At 42.7% G+C, this 17,433-nt stretch overlaps 1 protein-coding gene across 1 annotated transcript in view; it reads left to right on the forward strand.

Annotated features, from left to right (window-relative positions):
• Positions 1 to 836: 836 nt before the first annotated feature.
• Positions 837 to 17,433, forward strand: part of LOC111147758 (ring finger protein 217) — a 132,301-nt gene continuing 115,704 nt past the window's right edge. Inside the window, exon 1 of the mRNA XM_022503989.1 lies at positions 837 to 1,706. Within this exon, the coding sequence (XP_022359697.1) occupies positions 837 to 1,706 (870 nt within the window). The remainder of the gene's footprint in view (positions 1,707 to 17,433) is intronic.

A 17,433-nucleotide genomic window follows, 5' to 3' on the forward strand; every position in this document is an offset into this window, starting at 1 on the left:
GGATCCAAGAGAAACCACAATCTTAAGTGGCCCGTGTTTTCTAGTTAATGCTCTGAGTACACGGTGATTTTGTACGAAGTTCTACTTGGTGCGTAGCCTGAAGGGTTTTGTTGAGGCCGAGTGTGAACTCCGGGCGCGAGAGCGCATCTCGGCTCTTAGATCACACCCACTCGGGTGTGCGTGTGAGTGAGCGGGTGTCTGCGCGTGTGTGTGTACGTGTGGGGAGGTGTGCGCCAAGGGGGTGGGGTGAGGGGCAACGAGGAGGGCTCTAGGTGAAGCAGGAGCAGAGGGAGGTCGCCTGCTCCGGCCTCTCCCCCAGGGGCCGCCGTGGCTCGCTCGCGCTCCGGCTGCACCTCCCGGTGCGCGCCGCGGCGGCGCCACAGGCCCCTGGACCCTTCGACCAGCGCCCTCCGGCCGCCCGTCCCGCGCGCCCCGCAGCTGGGACCGGCGATGGCGCGGGACTGACGGCCGCCTCCCTTCCCCGGACCCTCTGCCCCGCCCGGAGGCACGCGGGGGCCCCGGCACCGCCCCGACCTGCATGAGGGGCGGGCGCGCCGGCGCCCGGAGCGAGCGGCCCTCGGCGCCCCAGAGGCGGTCCCCGGCCGCGCCGGAGGACGAGGAGGAGGAGCAGCGGAGCGGGCCGGGCTCTCCGCCTGCCGCGGCCCGGGAGCACGGGCTCCCCGGAGGGAGCTCGGGGAGTCCCAGCCCCGGAGGAGGGACCCGGAAGCAGAAGCGGAGCCGCGAGTCGAGCCGAGCCGCTGCCCCCGCTGCCCGCCGGCGCCGGGTGGGGGTCCCGGCGGCTGGATGGGCAGCGGCGGCGCGGGCCGCGGGCGGCGATGGGCGAGGAGCAGAGCACGGTGAGCGGCGGCGGGCCACAAGAGGCGCGGGCCCCCGCTGGCGGCGCCACAGGCCACCCCGAGCCCCCGAGGCCGCGGGGGGACAGCGCCGGGGAGTCCGGGCCGCACGCCGCCTCCGCGGAGCCGAGCGGCGGTGGCTGCGGAAGCGAGTCGGGCTGCGCGGACACGAGCGCCCCGGAGCCCGAGAGCAGCCGGTGGGGCCCGGACGGGAGGAGGAGCCGAGCGCCCGGACAGCCCGCGGGACTGACACTTACCGGGCCCCTCAACCCCCAGACTTTGCAACAGCAGCTGGAAGAGGAGGAGGAAGCTGGGGACCGAAACGAGGGAGGGGATGAACAGCGGGACGCGCCCCCAGGCGAGGAGCGGGAGCCCAGGACCCGCGTCGGGGCCGCGGACGGACTGGTCCTGGACGTGCTGGGTCAGCGGCGCCCAATCCCCGGCAAGAGACAAGTTTTTTGCTCCGTGTTCTGCGTGGAGAATGACCTGCCCGAGGCCCCCACCGCGGAGCAGCTCTCGCCGCCCGCGTCTTCACCTCGGGCTCCGCCCGTGACGAACGCTCCCAGCACCCCCTCCTCTTTCCCCAGCCCCCGGCTGTCCCTCCCCACAGACCCTCTGACCCCCGACGGCGGCAGCATCGAGCTGGAGTTCTACCTGGCGCCTGAGCCGTTCTCCGTGCCCAGCCTCTTGGGAGCTCCACCCTACTCTGACCTGGGTGGGGTAGGGGATCCCTACGTGCCCCTCATGGTGCTGATGTGCCGGGTGTGCCTGGAGGACAAACCCATCAAGCCCTTGCCCTGCTGCAAGAAGGCCGTGTGTGAGGAGTGCCTCAAAGTCTACCTGAGCTCCCAGGTAACTTTCCCCCTTCTGTCCCTTCTTCTGTCCCCCTGGTTCAGCGTTTCATATGCCTGCTCCCAGCTCACAGGAAGAGGTGATGGGACAGCCTTATCAAGGACCACTGTCAGACAGCTTCTCACATCTCATAGTTGTTTGTCGTTGTAATATTATTTGTGTTGACCTCACTGTCTCACTTAACTGGAATTTAACTCTGCAAGAGCTTCGGGCTTCGGTGGAGGGAACCGGCTACAATGTATTGTCCTCTGCTTCTTTCTTTGACTAAACTGCAAGCAAGAGCTCCCTCAAAAAGGAGGGCAATGAGAGTGCCTCGTGGGCCTGGTCTTCCAGAAACTAACAAATAGTGGGCACCAAATACTGTAAATACCTATCGAGTGGGTGAAGAGAAGGGTTGGAATTAATATTTCAGGTCCTCGAGGACTGAATTTTTAGTTTTGCTCTATTTATATATTCAAAAAAATTTATGTTTTCGTTCATTCACTTATTCATTCATTCATTCATTTATTCACTCCTTGGCCCTTGCCCACTTAGAAGTTTTCTTATTCTGCTGTAAAGCTGAAGTGCTTCTCCTCACTGAAGTTTTATGCCAGCACAGTACTTTATTTCTTTAAGAGGGAACAAAACAGAGCAAAACAAAGCAAAGCAAGGCTAAGAGGTTTAACAAAAAAAGCCCTGGTGGAACTTTCTTCCTCAGCTCCCTATTGGAAAGCTTGTTTTTTTTTTTTCTTGGAAAGCTTAAGAGTGCAACAGAGCAGCTTTCCTTCACTGATGGTGAATGAGTTCTTCCAGCAGTGTGCAGTGTTTTGTTTCTGTCAGTGTTGTGCACAATCTGGAATGCCCTTTGATCCCGTTTGACTGTCGTAGGCCTAGTCGTCTTTCAAAACCCTGGCTGTTCAGATGCCAGCTTTTTTCCGTGAAGTCTTACCTCACCCTTCAGGCCCCTGCTTCTATACTTTAAAAATACTCTTGTGTGTCTTGGATGCACAGAAGTTGTTCCTTATGTATGTGTTTGTTTTGCCAGACAGTGTGGTTGGGGTTTGATAGTTTTCTGTTGAGTCCCTTTCCCGTTAAGAGTGTTTAATAACATTGGCTCAAGTGAACGGAACAGGATGCCACACGGTGCAGTTCTTCTGTGTTTGGTGGGTAATCCATGCTGGTGTCTAGACCGAAAGTGTGTGCTCTGCCCAACCAGAAATGCAAAGGGAAACTTGGACAGAATGGAATGTTACACAAACACTAACTTGGCCAAGATGGTTGAGATTATCCAAATGCCTGTAAGAGACTGGTGTCTCTTTTATGGTTTATCCACAAACAGATACTTAAAACAGGAGGAATGTCTGCTCTCATTGTGGTAGTTTCTATGACATCATCGGCAAACAGATATTGGTGCCATCCGTGTGCAGATCCCTGTGGTGGGATTCATACATTCCCAAAATATGGGCCCTGCTCCCAGGAAGTGACTGGGAGAACAGATGTGTACACAGGAACAATACAAGGTAGCGTATGATGAGATGTAAACAAGTCGCAATCCTTAAAGGCTGGATACAAATTCAGTGGGTTTAGAAGTTCAAGGGAGGTAGTCCTATGGGTTGGGGTATTCTGCATTGCAGTTTGATTTCCTGAATTAAGGTAGACCCTTTCCCCAAAGCAGATTAAGTTAGTTTGAGGAAGTCAATATTTTGATCTCTAATGGAGAAGAGAAGGAATGGGGAGTGGAAGGGTGGCCGGATGTATGCAGTGTCGTATCATACAGAACCACTAAAAACTTCCTCAGAACTGGATCTGAAGCTTGTCTGTAGTAATTATGACTGTATGAATGTACCACAGTATTGGACAGAACTTTCAGTGAAGAAAAAACATACTTTATTTAAAATAATAAATAAGAAAATTATGAGTCAGGCAGGCCAGGCATACTTCTACCTCAGGGCTCTTGTATTTGTTGTTCCTGGTGCCTGGAATATCCCCCTAGAGACCTTTCCCTTTGCTTGCTCACTCCTCCCCCTTCTCTCTTTCAGATCTCTATGCAAATGTCATCCAAAAGGCCTTTACTGGCCACTCCTTTTAAAGTGTAGCCTCACTCCACACTCTGATCTCCTGTTCTGCTTTTTATTTTCTTCATAGTGTTAACCCACTCAGTTATACTTAAAAAAATTTATCTCCCCGGAGAGGAATTTTCACAGGATTTGTTCACTGCTGTATCTTTAGCACCTAGAATGCTGTTGGACATAGAACATAGAACATAGAGCATAGATGCTCAATTAATAGTTATTGAATTTAGGAAGAGCTGAGGGACCGAGAGGATGCGATTATCCCAAGTAAGGTAACCATGGCCAGAAAGTGGTATTCTGCTTGGGCACTAAATTCTATTCTGAGCTTCTTAGGTTTAAGACAAAAGACAAAGTCTTACAGCAGACAGAAAGAATAGGTCAGCTAAGTTTACTATTAAACTTAGAATTAAAGATTTTTTTAGACAAACTTTCAGTTTAAATGAAAATGGCTTTTTTTTTTTCCAGTTAGTTGAATAATGTAGGCCGTGGTTGTAATATTTCTGGTCTACGTTAATTCAAAAGGTGTGTGTTTCCATGTCACTTAACCTCTCTTCTGCCTTAATTTCCTCATCAGTGAAATAGAGTTGCAGGCCGTGATCTCCAATGACATACCAGCTCTAAAGCAAAACAAAATCAAACTACAGAGTTGTTTTGTTGCCTTCCTGAGTCAGTTCAAAAGGGCACAGTGAGTGCTTGCTTTCTCATTTTATAAGATTTCTTGGGTTTGACAGACTAAAATCTATGAAGCCTGAACTTGCAGGGCTCTTAAGACCTTTTAAGATAAAATGACGTATTTGAAAGAAAAAGTTATTAATGACATTTTCCACCATTTTTTGAATTCATGTCAAATATCACATTATTTAACATCATTAAAGAAAATAAAGGAGAGCCTCTATTAGGCATTTTATATAAACATTAAAAATTCATACTAAATGTGAGTTGGGATATGGCCTGGTTAAATTAACGTTCTTCTGAAAGGAGATGCTGAGTTCTTTGAAGGAAGGTACAAGCTTGGAAGGTAAGAACACGGATTTTCAGATGATGTCTTATTTCCTTGAGCCACCATGGGCTCAATATGTAACAAAGGCCGATGAGTGTATGCGGGCACTATTTCAGTACTGAAAAAGTAGATTAAGCCGTGACTTAAATACTTACATACTGTGCTTTAGAAATAATAGCATTATTTTTCAAAACATAATTTTTCTCCCACCATCACCATGATGGGCTGCAGGAAACCCCCTTAGTGGAATGACTTTACCGTGCAGTAATGCACCATCCACTTTTCACTTGCCATGGTGAAGGGCTAAACGGCTAAATTATAATCTTTGGCACTACATAGGTGTTGACTCAGAAGCTCGAGAGCACCATGACCTAGTGGAAGCTGCATTAGTTTATATTGCCTGGGTATATAAATTGTCAATACATACATTTTAGAAGTATTTCCCCGTGACCTCTGGCGAAAGCACAGAGTCCCAGGGACGTCTGCAGTCTCTTGCAGGTCACTGAGCTCTTGTAAATGTTGACCTTCTCAGCTGGTTTGACCTCTGCCTCATCTTCTTAACAGGAAAGATTTTTGCCTTCTTTGTCTCAGAGAATGATATTGTGCTTATTTCAGAAATCCTCCATTGATATCTTTCCCTTGTGATTTGGGTTATAGACAGGAAAATCTGCTATAATATGAAGTATTAATATTTAGCTCTTTAGATGAAGGAGAGAATTGGGCATCCTAAGGACTGTCTCAAGGTACCAGCTGTCGTGGCTTTCATCACTCAGCTTCAAAGGGCTCCCAATTGGCAGATGTATTTGAGTTGGAATGTATACACCTGTCAAATGAGTATTAATAGAGACAAGCAACACATTTCTTCTACAGATTGTGAACAAAACAGCTGCTAGATGGTGATGTCTTCAAATGGCAGTCTACTATAGTCACCCTAGAATCAGTGACCTAAGGGTGACATCTTATGTATCCTATTATTAAATTCTGAGTCATGCAGACCTTTACGGGTACAAGTGTAACCTACTTTTTTCCCTTTAAATCTTAAATCAGCCTGTATATTTTTAGAAAATAACGTGCTCAAGATGGAATTTGAATGCAGCCACCTTCACACAGGTGAATTTACAGATCCTGTCACACCAGGTGTGATTTTGATAGTCCTGAACATAAGAAGAATAATGAGACTGAAATCTGTTCAATCATTCTACACATTTGAAAAGTGAGGGTTAAGGCCTGTGTCAGCCTAGGCTTTTGTGCACAGAATTTGCGTGTGTGTGCTCACAGGTAGATTTGAAGGGTGCGGTAACATTCGCTTTCACACCTCTCTAACTCAAGCCCTCATTTCTCTCTTCTGTCTCTTTAATAATGTCTCTCATAACGTCTTCATTTCTCTTTAATAGTCTCTTTTTTTCTCTTACCTCTCAAAATCTGACTTTAACTGGCTGCCTTCTGCAGAGGAATCTCCTATTAAGGGCTGTGCTGCACACCAGCGGGACCTCGTCTGTGGGCCGCCTGGCTTTTTCCCTTCCCGCCTCTTCCAGCTGTCTGCAGATGGGGCTGCGAGGAGGAACGCACCATTGTACTCCATAGCCTGAGATCTCAAATGACATGACAGATAGTACTACTTACCCAAGGCGTCAACTGAAACCTTTAGAGTGGGGATATTTTTTTTTTCCTTTCTAGAGAAGAGCTCAGCTTTTATACAGGAAGGCTCTTCCTTACTCTTGATGTGAGAGAGAGAAAAAGAAGAACATTAGGACTTAAGCTCCCAGCTTCTTATTACGAGTCTGTCGTGGGCACTGCCGACAGACCCCTGAGTGGTAATTTCTTATAATTAATGTATTCATGTATTAGTGTACCCTTTATGCATATAACAAACATCTCCTGGGTACCAGTAGGGCCAAGAACCATGAGATACTCTATAAATGCATTAAATTCCCTTAAGGAGCCATCTTAAAGCCTTCTAAATAATGCTCAGTGTTTTTTCTCAGCTTTATTTGGTGGTAAGCTTTTAAGTTGCCAGACAACTGTGGGTCCCTTTTTCTCTTCTTACTTTTTGGGGAGGATTTTATTCAACCAATTTGGAAATACCAGCTTACCATTTAGTAAACACATTATAATTCCTCCTATTATGTTGAATCCAGAGTAATAAATTCATCCATTATTTATTTATTAATATACATATTTCTCAGAGCTCTAAGTGTTGGAAATAGAATATTGTTAAATAGCTTGCTCCTTCCAAAATATATGTTACCTTTACTTATAATTTTCCTGAGTTTGTTTTGGAACATTCATGACATTATGGCAAATCTTTAAGTTTATAATATTTTAAAAGTTCATTTATTTTGTTCAAATTCACTTTGTCAGATGATTTTCATATGATAAACTAAATGAACCTTCCTAAATCAAATTATTAAATTTTATTTATTTATTATAATTATTGATTTTAATTTAATAAAATTATTTAATTTAACTTAAAATTTAATTTAATAAAATTATTTATTAATTTATTAAATCAAATTTTAAAATAAAAATTCAGTGTCTTGGGTTTGACAGACTAAAATCTATGAAGCCTGAAATAATTCCTGAAGTATGTCATTCTCTTTCCACTTTATCAGTACTATTTGCCTCATCAATTTTAGGATAATCACCCTTGGCATTTTTAAGTTTCCACAAATAATAAGAACAACCATTTATTGAACATCTATATTTTAAACACTTTATACATATTTTATTATTTAATTTTAATTCACTTATATATTAGATACTATATACCAAGCACTGTTGTAGGTTTTGGGGATTCACAGAACTAAAACAGAAAGTCCCTGGCTTCATGGACTTTATATACTAGGCTGGGGGGAGATAGAGAATAAAATAAATAAATAACTTAGTATATTAAGAGATAAGGGCTATGGAGAAAGAAACAATAGGAGGGTGAAAATAAATAGTGGGGAGAAGGTTGTTCTTCATATATTTATAATGGGGGGGGTAGTTGTCGGGGAGGGTTTTACAAGGTGACCTTTGAGTAGAGATCTTTATGATGGCAGTAAGGGAACAAATCATGAGGATATTTGAGGAACCAGTATAAAGTTCCAGAGACCAGCACATGCTTGGGGGTAGTCCAGGAATGGGAAAGGGATCCATGTGGCTGAAGCATAGGGAATGAGATGGGGAGTGATAAGAAGAAAACAGCAGAAGTGGGAAAGCTGATCAGAGAAGGCTTTAGAACCATAGAGAATTTGTGTTTCCTTTGAGTGAGATAAGGCACTGTAAGAAGATTTTTGAGCTAACAAGATATAATTCAACCTTTAAAAGAAATTTACTGGGTCATCTGGGTGGCTCAGTGGGTTAAGCCTCTGCCTTAGGCTCAAGTCATGATCCCAGGGTCCTGGGATCGAGCCCCACGTCGGGCTCTCTGCTCAGCAGAGAGCCTGCTTCCTCCTCTCTCTTTCTCTGCCTGATTCTCTGCCTACTTGTGATTTCTGTCAAATAAATTAAAAAAAAATGTTAAAAAAAATAAATAAAAGAGATTTACTATGACTCTTATAGGGAATATACTATAGGAGTTAAGAATGGAAGTTAAAAAGCCAGAATACTATGGCAGTAATACAACATTCAGAGTAGGGTGATAGAGGTGACTATGGCTTGAGCTGGTTGAATTTTGAATATATTGTGAAAATAGAGCTGACAGAATTTGCTGATGATTGAGTGTGGGATAAGAGAAAAGGAGCCAAAGATGACTCAGGTTTTGAGCCAAAGCAATTAGAAGAATGGGGTTGCCATTTAATACGATGAGGAATACTGTAGGAGGACTAGATTTAGGGAGAATCAGGAGTTCCTGCGAAGTTTGAAAAGCTGTTTAGACATTCATGTAGGGGTGTTGAGTAGGCATTTGGCGTCTGGCATTCCGAAGAGAGATCTGAACAAAAGATATACAGTTGAACACTTGGGGCACGTAGATGGTATTTAAAGCCATGAGACTAGATGAGTTCACCTGGGGAAAGATAGTAGCTAAAGAACGAGGGCTGAGTCTGGGTACAAGACTAATATGGAACCCCGGACATGTGAAGGAACCAGGAAGGAATCTAAAAGGAAGTGGGCCAGTTAGGCAAGAAGAGAACCAAGGTAGAGTGGTTATCCAGAAGCAAACCAATATGGTGGGGTTTTTGGTTTTTTTAAGATTTTATTTATTTATTTGTTAGAGAGAGCATGAGCACAGGCAGACAGAGTGGTAGGCAGAGGCAGAGGGAGAAGCAGGCTCCCCGCTGAGCAAGGAGCCCGATGTGGGACTCGATCCCAGGATGCTGGGATCATGACCTGAGCCGAAGGCAGCCGCTTAACCAACTGAGCCACCCAGGCGTCCCACCAATATGGTGTTTTAAAAAGGAAGGAGTAATCATCTTTGTCTAATTTCAGCAGGATGAGGGTTGAAGTTGACCATCGATTTCCCCAACAAGGAGGTTATTTGCAACCATGAACAGTACTGTTTTCGTTGGTGCTGGTGGGGTTGGCTTTCTGATTAGAGTGGGTTTGAGAAAATAGAAGTACCTCCATTTCTATGGTGCAGATAGTGGAATGCTATACAGTCAAACTCAAGGTTGGAGAGATTGAGTAACTTAAATCACATATCTGAGAAGTGGTGGAAGTGGGACTTAAATTCAGGTCCATTTGGCTCTGAAACCCACGACTTTTTTACATTGTTTACATTTATTTTATTTGTAACCTAAATACATTTATTTTCTTTTTCCTTTATATTTATATCTGTATTGTGCAAAATCACAAGGCTTCTAGTCCAAAAAGGAGAAGAAACTTAATTACATGTTTTGAGGAAGTAGAGGACTCTTGCCCAGGTCCAGAGGTGGATTGCTACCAAGCCCAGCCTCATATTCGTGTAAGAAAATCGAGAGAAATTGAGTTAAGAAAAGCTATAATTTGACTTACTGTCAAGTTTTTGTTTGTTTGTTTTTTTAAGAATTTATTGATTTGACAGAGAGGGAGAGAGGGAGAGAGAGTACAAGCAGGGGGAGCAGCAGAGGGAGAGAGGGAAGCAGGCTCCCTGCTCAGCAGGGAACCCCATGCGGGACTCCATCCCAGGACCCTGAGATCATGACCTGAGCCGAAGGCAGAGGCTTAACCCACTGAGCCACCCAGGTGCCCCTTACTGTCAAGTTTTAATGGCAACATACTCACCTGTTTTCTTCCTAACACCCTGGTCATTCCTTTTGTTTCCATTTGAGCTTTCTCTTGTATTACCATCTTTTAACACAGGTGTCTGCCTTGTCCTATCCTACCCCTTCTCATCCACTCTTCATTAACACCTCTGTGCTCTTGACTTTCAAATCTTTTTCGCTAGCCCGGATCACTCGTCTCCCCATTAGCATCATATCGCCACTTCTCTCCTGCATGGTTCCACTTGCATGTCCCACCCACAGCCACCTTAAACTTCTCAAAACTACATCTCCCTTTTCTCATCTTCCTTCCTTCACCCCCGAAGCCCTGCTCCTCCTTTGGGATTCCTCTTTGCCATCAGTTGTACCCAGGTCAGAAACTTGGGAGTCATCCTTGAGTTCTTCCTCTCTGATACCTCTCACAATTAATCATCAAGTCCTCAAAATTTTACATTCTAACAATAATTTTATCCTTTTTCCTACTTTTTTCCATTTCTCCTGACATTTCCCTGATGAGGCCTCCACCTCTTCTGTTCTGGATTCCAGAAGTAGCTTCTCGCTTGGTTCCAGTGCTCCAATCTTGACTGTTTCTGATCCATTCCCCACTGTATAGGCAAAAAGTTTTTTATTAGATGCTCTATTGGTCTTGACATTCCCCTTGTTAGCCTTTCAGTGTCTGCCTCTTGCTTTTGGAATAGAATCTAGACAGAGTTTCCAGATGCCTGAGTGAGCAAACTCTTGCTTACCACTGCCCCCTAAGCCTTCACCCATGTAAAACTTCTTTTTGTTCCTTAAACTCTCTGTGACTCTCTTAATCATGAACTTTACCTTTACTGACATGAGATTCTGTCTTAGGGGGATCTGCTTTTTTTCCTTGTTCCCCCAATTCGTTCACGCTTACTGATTCTTCTAGTCTCAGCTTAGACATCTCTTCCTTTGGGAATTCTTCCAGACTCCTTATATCTGGATTAAGCATTCTTTCAGTATTTCACAACCTTCTGTACTTATGGTAAGATTCTTATTTCACTGTATTTAAATTGCCCATTTCCTGCTCTGTGTTCCATTAGGCTGTAAAGCTTGGTGTATGCAGAGACAGTCTTTTTTGCTGATTAGTTTCTTAGCTCTTGGCATGATGGAGGCATGAAATGAATATCTGTGGAGTGGACTTATTTATTTACTACATAAATAATTAATACACTGGAGGCTGGTGTTGTCAATATATGAAATATTTCAATGGATAGCTAAAATGATATTTTAAAATGAGTGTCTCGATGTTTCATTCTCTTGGATAAAACCTGGAAGCCCTTCCTTCCCACTGATCTTTACATCTTCTCTGTAAAGATCCCAGTTCATAACACTGCTGCTGAGGTTTGGTCTCCGCTCTGCTCCCTAGTGCCTTCTCCCTCCCGGCTCTCTTCTCCCCTTCCCTCGGTGAGTGAGTTTGTCCTTGTCCTTCAGAGCTCAGCCTTCCTTAAGTCATCAGACTGAATCAGTTTGCCCTTAATGTTTTTAGAGTCCTTTTCCCTCTGCTGCCATTGTATTTTTATAAAAAACCCTTTTGTAATTGTATGTGTAGTAAGTGATGATTTGATGTTTGGTTAATTTTCGGCCCCCAACGCCCTATTCTTTAAGCTGTGTTTACAACTAGCACTTAGCACATAGCCCAGGAGAGAGTAGGTGCTCAATTAATATTTGCTAAAAAGCTGAGTGAATGATTGGAAGTAAATTATAGTATGTGTAGGTTGGTGGAAAAATAGGGTACATACTTGAACCTGAGTTTTTGGTATCTTGTTCCATGGTGTATTTAAACTTGGATTGTAATGGAATGCTGTGGCCAGAGTCTATCTTGGCATCCCATCCAGCCGAGAGGCACTTCCTGAATTATAAAACCTATTCTGGTTCCTGTGTCCCCTGTGTAACAGATTCCTCCAGAACCTAGGGACTGAAGACAACCATTTTATTTTGACCATGACATATCATGAGAAATTTGGGAAGGGCTCAGCTGGTCAGTTCACACTTGGGGTTTCTCATGTGGTCAGATGTCAGCTCACTCACGTGGCTGGCTGCTGAACCTGGCCGTAGTCAGAGAGCTCAGCTGGGGCTGTCAACAAGAGCGGCGGCACACCGCCTTGCCAGCGTGCTCGACTCGGGGCAGCAGGCTGCTGACACGGAGGCCGGCATCCCCTGGAGCCAGCGACTCAAGGCAGCCAGGGGTAAGCTGCATGATCTTTCCTGTGCTAACTCTGGACGTCACTCAGTGTCACTTGGCAAAGCAGTCACAGGCCTGCCTAGACTCAAGGGGAAAGAATTTAGACCCAAGCTTTTTTTGTGCAAGTTTCAAAGAATTTGGGGCCACATTTTTAAATCATCACACTGCTTCAGACGAAAATCAAACATGTTGTTAATTTAGGTAGTAAATCTTTTAAACCTGAATTTTATTTTTTTAAAAATTTAATGTCTTATCATTCGTTTTATTAAATATTTCCAACTCATGTCATTAATTTGATTAATATGTCATGGTGTTGTGTTTTCATGCTTTATTCTTGAATAATTTAATAATAAAGCTTTATGTAGTTTTAAGCAAAACTTGTGTAGCAGCCAGTCTCCTTTAAAATTAAATATTTTAGGGGCGCCTGGATGGCTCAGTGGGTTAAAGCCTCTGCCTTTGGCTCAGGTCATGATCCCAAGGTCCTCAGATCAAGCTGTCTGCTCAGAGGGGAGCCTGCTCCCCCCCGACCCCCCGGTCCACTGCCTGCCTCTCTGCCTATTTGTGATCTCTGTCTGTCAAATAAATAAATAAAATATTTTTTAAAAAAAATAATAAAATTGAATATTTTAGATAATTCCATTGTTATGGAGCTATCTCATGGTAGGATCAGCTTCTAGTTATTCTGATTATTAACCCCAGTTAAAATTATTCTGTATAATATGACTTCCCATCCATTATATCAAAATTTTAGCTTCAGCAGTGGTTAAATTAGTATTTGAAAAAGTTAAGTGTAAAAACAATTGATGTAACATATTTTTTTGTAATAAGGCTCTTCCTATACAAATAAATATTATTTCTAATGACACTTTAGAATTGACCACCCTAGTTCATCTTTTTTTTTTTTTTAAGAATTTATTTATGTATTTGACACAGAGAGAGAGCACAAGGAGGGGGAGAGGCAGAGGAAGAGGGAGAAGCAGCCTCCCCGCTGAACTGACGGTGGGGCTCAATTTCAGGACCCCAGTATCATGACCTGAGCTAAAGGCAGACGCTTAACCAGCTGAGCCACCCGGATGGCCCCCTAATTAATCTTTGTTAAATTGTCCCGCTGTTGGATATTTATTGTTTGTGATATTCTAGTTTGATTAGATAATTTTATTATTTGGTCAATGATTTCTAAATTTCCAGTAGCATATATATTTTCTCAGAAATCTCTTCTGGCTTGAGGATCTGCATACCCTGAAACAGAGGGGTTAGATAGCTTTTGTGATGGGCCTCCCTCCTCCCCTCCCCCAGCTCAGGTAACTAAATTCTGGGTTTATTCATTCATGTGAATGACTAATCCATTTTTAAATCTTCCTAAGCTATTTGCCTCAATAATATTCTCTACTGTAAGATTCAGAGGCTAATTATAGGCTACCTAGCAAATTACTTCCCTTTTTGTGGTGTTGATTCTTGCCTTATTTCCTCACATGATTATGGACCATACTTCTTGAAGCTCATTAGCTCTGAGTTGTATGTAGCAAGTTAAATCACTGCAGCCTTTTCCTCTGGTTGCTTAACAATTTAAAACAGCAGGTAAAATAAAACACTTGCTCATAATATTTCACCAGCATTTTGTTTCCTTTGCCAATAGCATTTTTTTCTACGGATGTTCCCTGTTTGGTTAATTAGTTCATGTCTAAGTTGAGCTGTCGGATTAAATCAGAAGTGACTTTGATATGGCCTGATCTTAGTGCACCTCTTTTATGTAAACATCTGACCTTGGCGAAGAAAGTGAATTTCTTCATATAGTTTTGTAGAGGGTAGGTTTGGTTTTGTTTTTTAAAATTTTCCAGCCAGAGATGCCCATGGTGGGAAATGATAGGTGCAATCCCAAGAGTTCTCATTTAATCCTGCTTTTAACTAGTTTTACCCTTAACTTAAGTGTTTATTTTCTTATGTTATCATTTTTCCTCCTTGTGGTTGTTAAAGATGCACTTTGAAAAGAATAGGCTTCCAAGAATAAAAATACTCTGTGTCCAGTGTGTGGGTCCTTTATGCTAAAATTGCATGTGTGTGTGTGAAGGTCTCAAGGTTGTTTCTTGATGTATCATTAGAGGATTATTTGCTGATCTTGATTTGTAAAAATCTAAGTATAGTCATTTACAGGTAAATTCATGTGTTTCAGGTATAGTTTGAATCAACCAAAATAGATATCCCTTGGGTTTACCTTTTTAGTTGTTAGTTTTTAATGCCACCTTAAGAGTCACTGAGGCTTCACCCTTAAGATGAAGGGAGAGCTTTGGGGCACCTGGGTGGCTCAGTCAGTTAAGCATCTGCCTTCAGCTCAGGTCATGATCTCAGGGTCCTGGGATCGAGTCCCGAGTCGGGCTCTCTGCTCAGCAGGGAGCCTGCCTCCTCCTGTCTCTCTCTGCCTGCCTCTCTGCCTACTTGTGATCTGTCAAAAAAAAAAAAAAAACTTAAAAAAAAAAAAAGATAGAGCTTAGAAGGAATGCTGGGAAAGAAAACACTTGAAAGAATAATAGTTTATCTTCTTTTTTTCAGTTTTCAGGATTTTTGAAAAATTTTATTTGTTCAGATATGTTTTTCTTTCTTTGAAAAGTATATCTACAAACTTTAAAAACTTGGAAACAATTTTTTATCCTGGTTAAAAATCATCCAAATGAATTGTGTCAGAGATTTTAACCTATTTGTTTAGAAATCTATCATTTTCTGATTAGTTATAAGAATAATTAATTGATATTACGGAAGATTTAAATCTATTAGCTGAATTTCAACACCATTTTTTGTGTAATTGGTAGATGAGACACAAAAATTAGTATAATGTTTTAGTAAGTATAGGCCGCTGCACTTTTTTGCATCTCTTTACTGGTGTGGAGATGTTTTCTCAGTTCTGACAGTCTTTAAGACAGTGTATCAAAACAAATTGAACACAGACCTTAGAGCAACAATATCACCAAATGCTGAATGAAGATTTTTAAAAGTAGGGAATCTAGTCCTAACATTTCCTTTCACAATTATTAATATTTTTTATTGTTGATAATAAGATGTTTTATATCATTAACTAAAAAAAACAAACTGAAGATACTAAAAAAATTCATTTGGAACTTTTGGATTAGGTTGTTCAAATACCCTTTTGGCTTGTTATAATCTAAATGGATTGGACAGAGCCCTGTTGGTTTGCTCAGGGTGCTAATAAGGCCAAGACCAAGCAGATAGCCTACTCACAGGCTGGCTAATGCTGTGCTGATATGTGCCATAAACTGCCTTAGCTTTGCACAGTCGTGTCATGAATTGACTGCTTCTGAACATAAGACTGGTGGAAACAAGATGGAAGAATTACTATTTATGTCATTACCACCTCTGGAAAAACAAATTAAAGCACATGTTCCAATAGATAATCAGTGAGTTACAGAGATGTTTACATTGAGAAGTCTCTTCCACTGGCCAAGACTTTCACTGTGGTCAAGCTATAAAGATCTGTTCTTTAGTATTCAGTTGGGTTTAAGGGAATCAAAGGGGAGGAGGAAGCTGGAGTACTCTTACTCTACGAAAAATATTTATAGAATATCTGCTTAGCGCTATGCTAAGCACTATGAGAATTGACAGTGTATCCCCGTAAGTAGTCTGTGATTTGTTCTTTGTGGCAAGTTTAGAAATTTAGTAGGTGAAAAATAAGCTCTCTAGGCAAAGATTAAGGAATGTTTATGACTAAATCGTGTGATGCTGATTGTTGACTTAAGTGGTTCTAGGAAGAGAAAGCTGTGTTTATGGGAATACAGAAAGTTTGACTTGGCTGTTGTTTAAAAAATAGTTTCTGAGGCATAGGGAGAGGAGAAGGAGGTTGGGGTAGGGTATCTCTCTAAGTAAGGTGGAGTGAACAAGCACGGGTATACACTCAGAAGAAGCCTATAGAAATAAAGAGGGTGTGCAAGGCACCACGACTAGAGAGAGAGGCCCGGATGGGTAGAATGGCAAAGAAGGTGGAGAAATGAGAGCTGAATGATGAGCAGAGTCGGCAGCACAAAGACCTCAGCCTAGAGCTGAGTGCCATAGACAGATGGTCCCAGCATCCTCCTGTTTCAAGAACAGGGAGCCAAGGGGAGCCCGGTTAGAAATGGCTCACAGAGGTGGAGGCCGACTAGATCATGTAGAGTTCTGTTGCCCTGCTCTGGAATTAGTGTGTTATTCCAAGTATGATGGTAAGTCACTGGACCATTTGGTAGAACTGCAAAATGACAATTAATGTTTTAAAATATTCTGGCTTCTATGTGGAGAACGAGTTGTGTTTGAGGGGTAGGACGTCAAGAAGAGCAGTAGGGAGGTGGATGGGAGGCAAATGCAATAGTCCAGAGCAGGGATGATAGTGGTTTGAACAAGTGTGCCAACATTGGAGATGGTTCTGTCTCCTGTCCTACCACTTTTCAGGGTTGCTCTCACAAGGTTTGGGAGTGCATTGCCTTTGGCACAACAAAATGTCATGCCTGTCCTTGTAGCCTTTCTGTTCAGAAGCCCCAAGATGTACAACTCCATGCATCAGCTACAGTCTTTATGTTTCAAGCAGCATTAACCTCTGTGCAACTTGATTCCTTCTCACATTTTACCTGTCTTGGATGGATTTGTTTGTGTGTTTGGTTGGTTGGTCTTAATTGTTTGGTTCCGAAGACACCATGTAAAAAGTCACCCATCAAAGAATATGAAAATGTCTCTTGAACAGGTGTCCATAGTTGTTATTTTACTGATTGTTAGAATCAATTTATCCAGGAAATTGCGTTGTCCTCTGCTAATTTTTTGCACTTTACCCTTCTTAGTCTTTCCTCAATTTGTTTGCTTCCATCATTATTTAAAACAAATAGGAACTCATGACTCCACTTCCCCTCAGATCATAGAGACCTTACTGGTCAACCTTCTAAGAAGAAGTTATTAGAATTCTGTGGTAATTCTACTTAAGTCTTGTCCTTACTTTTTATAAATTGTTTTTGAATGACTGTCATGTGCTTCCTCAGTCAATTCCTATCTTTTTATGCAGGCTCATTTCTTCTAATTCTTTTTGTAACAGTGTTCTCTTTCGGTGTCAGTTCCACTTCCTCTACCTTTAATGGGAAAGGGCCAGGGTCAGGGCTTACCCATGCAATGCCTGTTTTATTTTGATTGTGGCTGTCCTTTTCCTTGTTTTTAGTAAGAGTACACTGAGAAAGCAATGACTTAAACAAAGATTTACTTTGTTGATTTTATGCTGAGTAACTGAGTTCCCCTCTGCCTCTACTTTCGTTTGTTTATTTCAGAGCATCCCGAAGTGTTT

Source organism: Enhydra lutris, unplaced genomic scaffold, assembly GCF_002288905.1.
Source record: "Enhydra lutris kenyoni isolate GAN:26980312 unplaced genomic scaffold, ASM228890v2 scaffoldscaffold17, whole genome shotgun sequence".
NCBI lineage: Eukaryota > Metazoa > Chordata > Mammalia > Carnivora > Mustelidae > Enhydra > Enhydra lutris.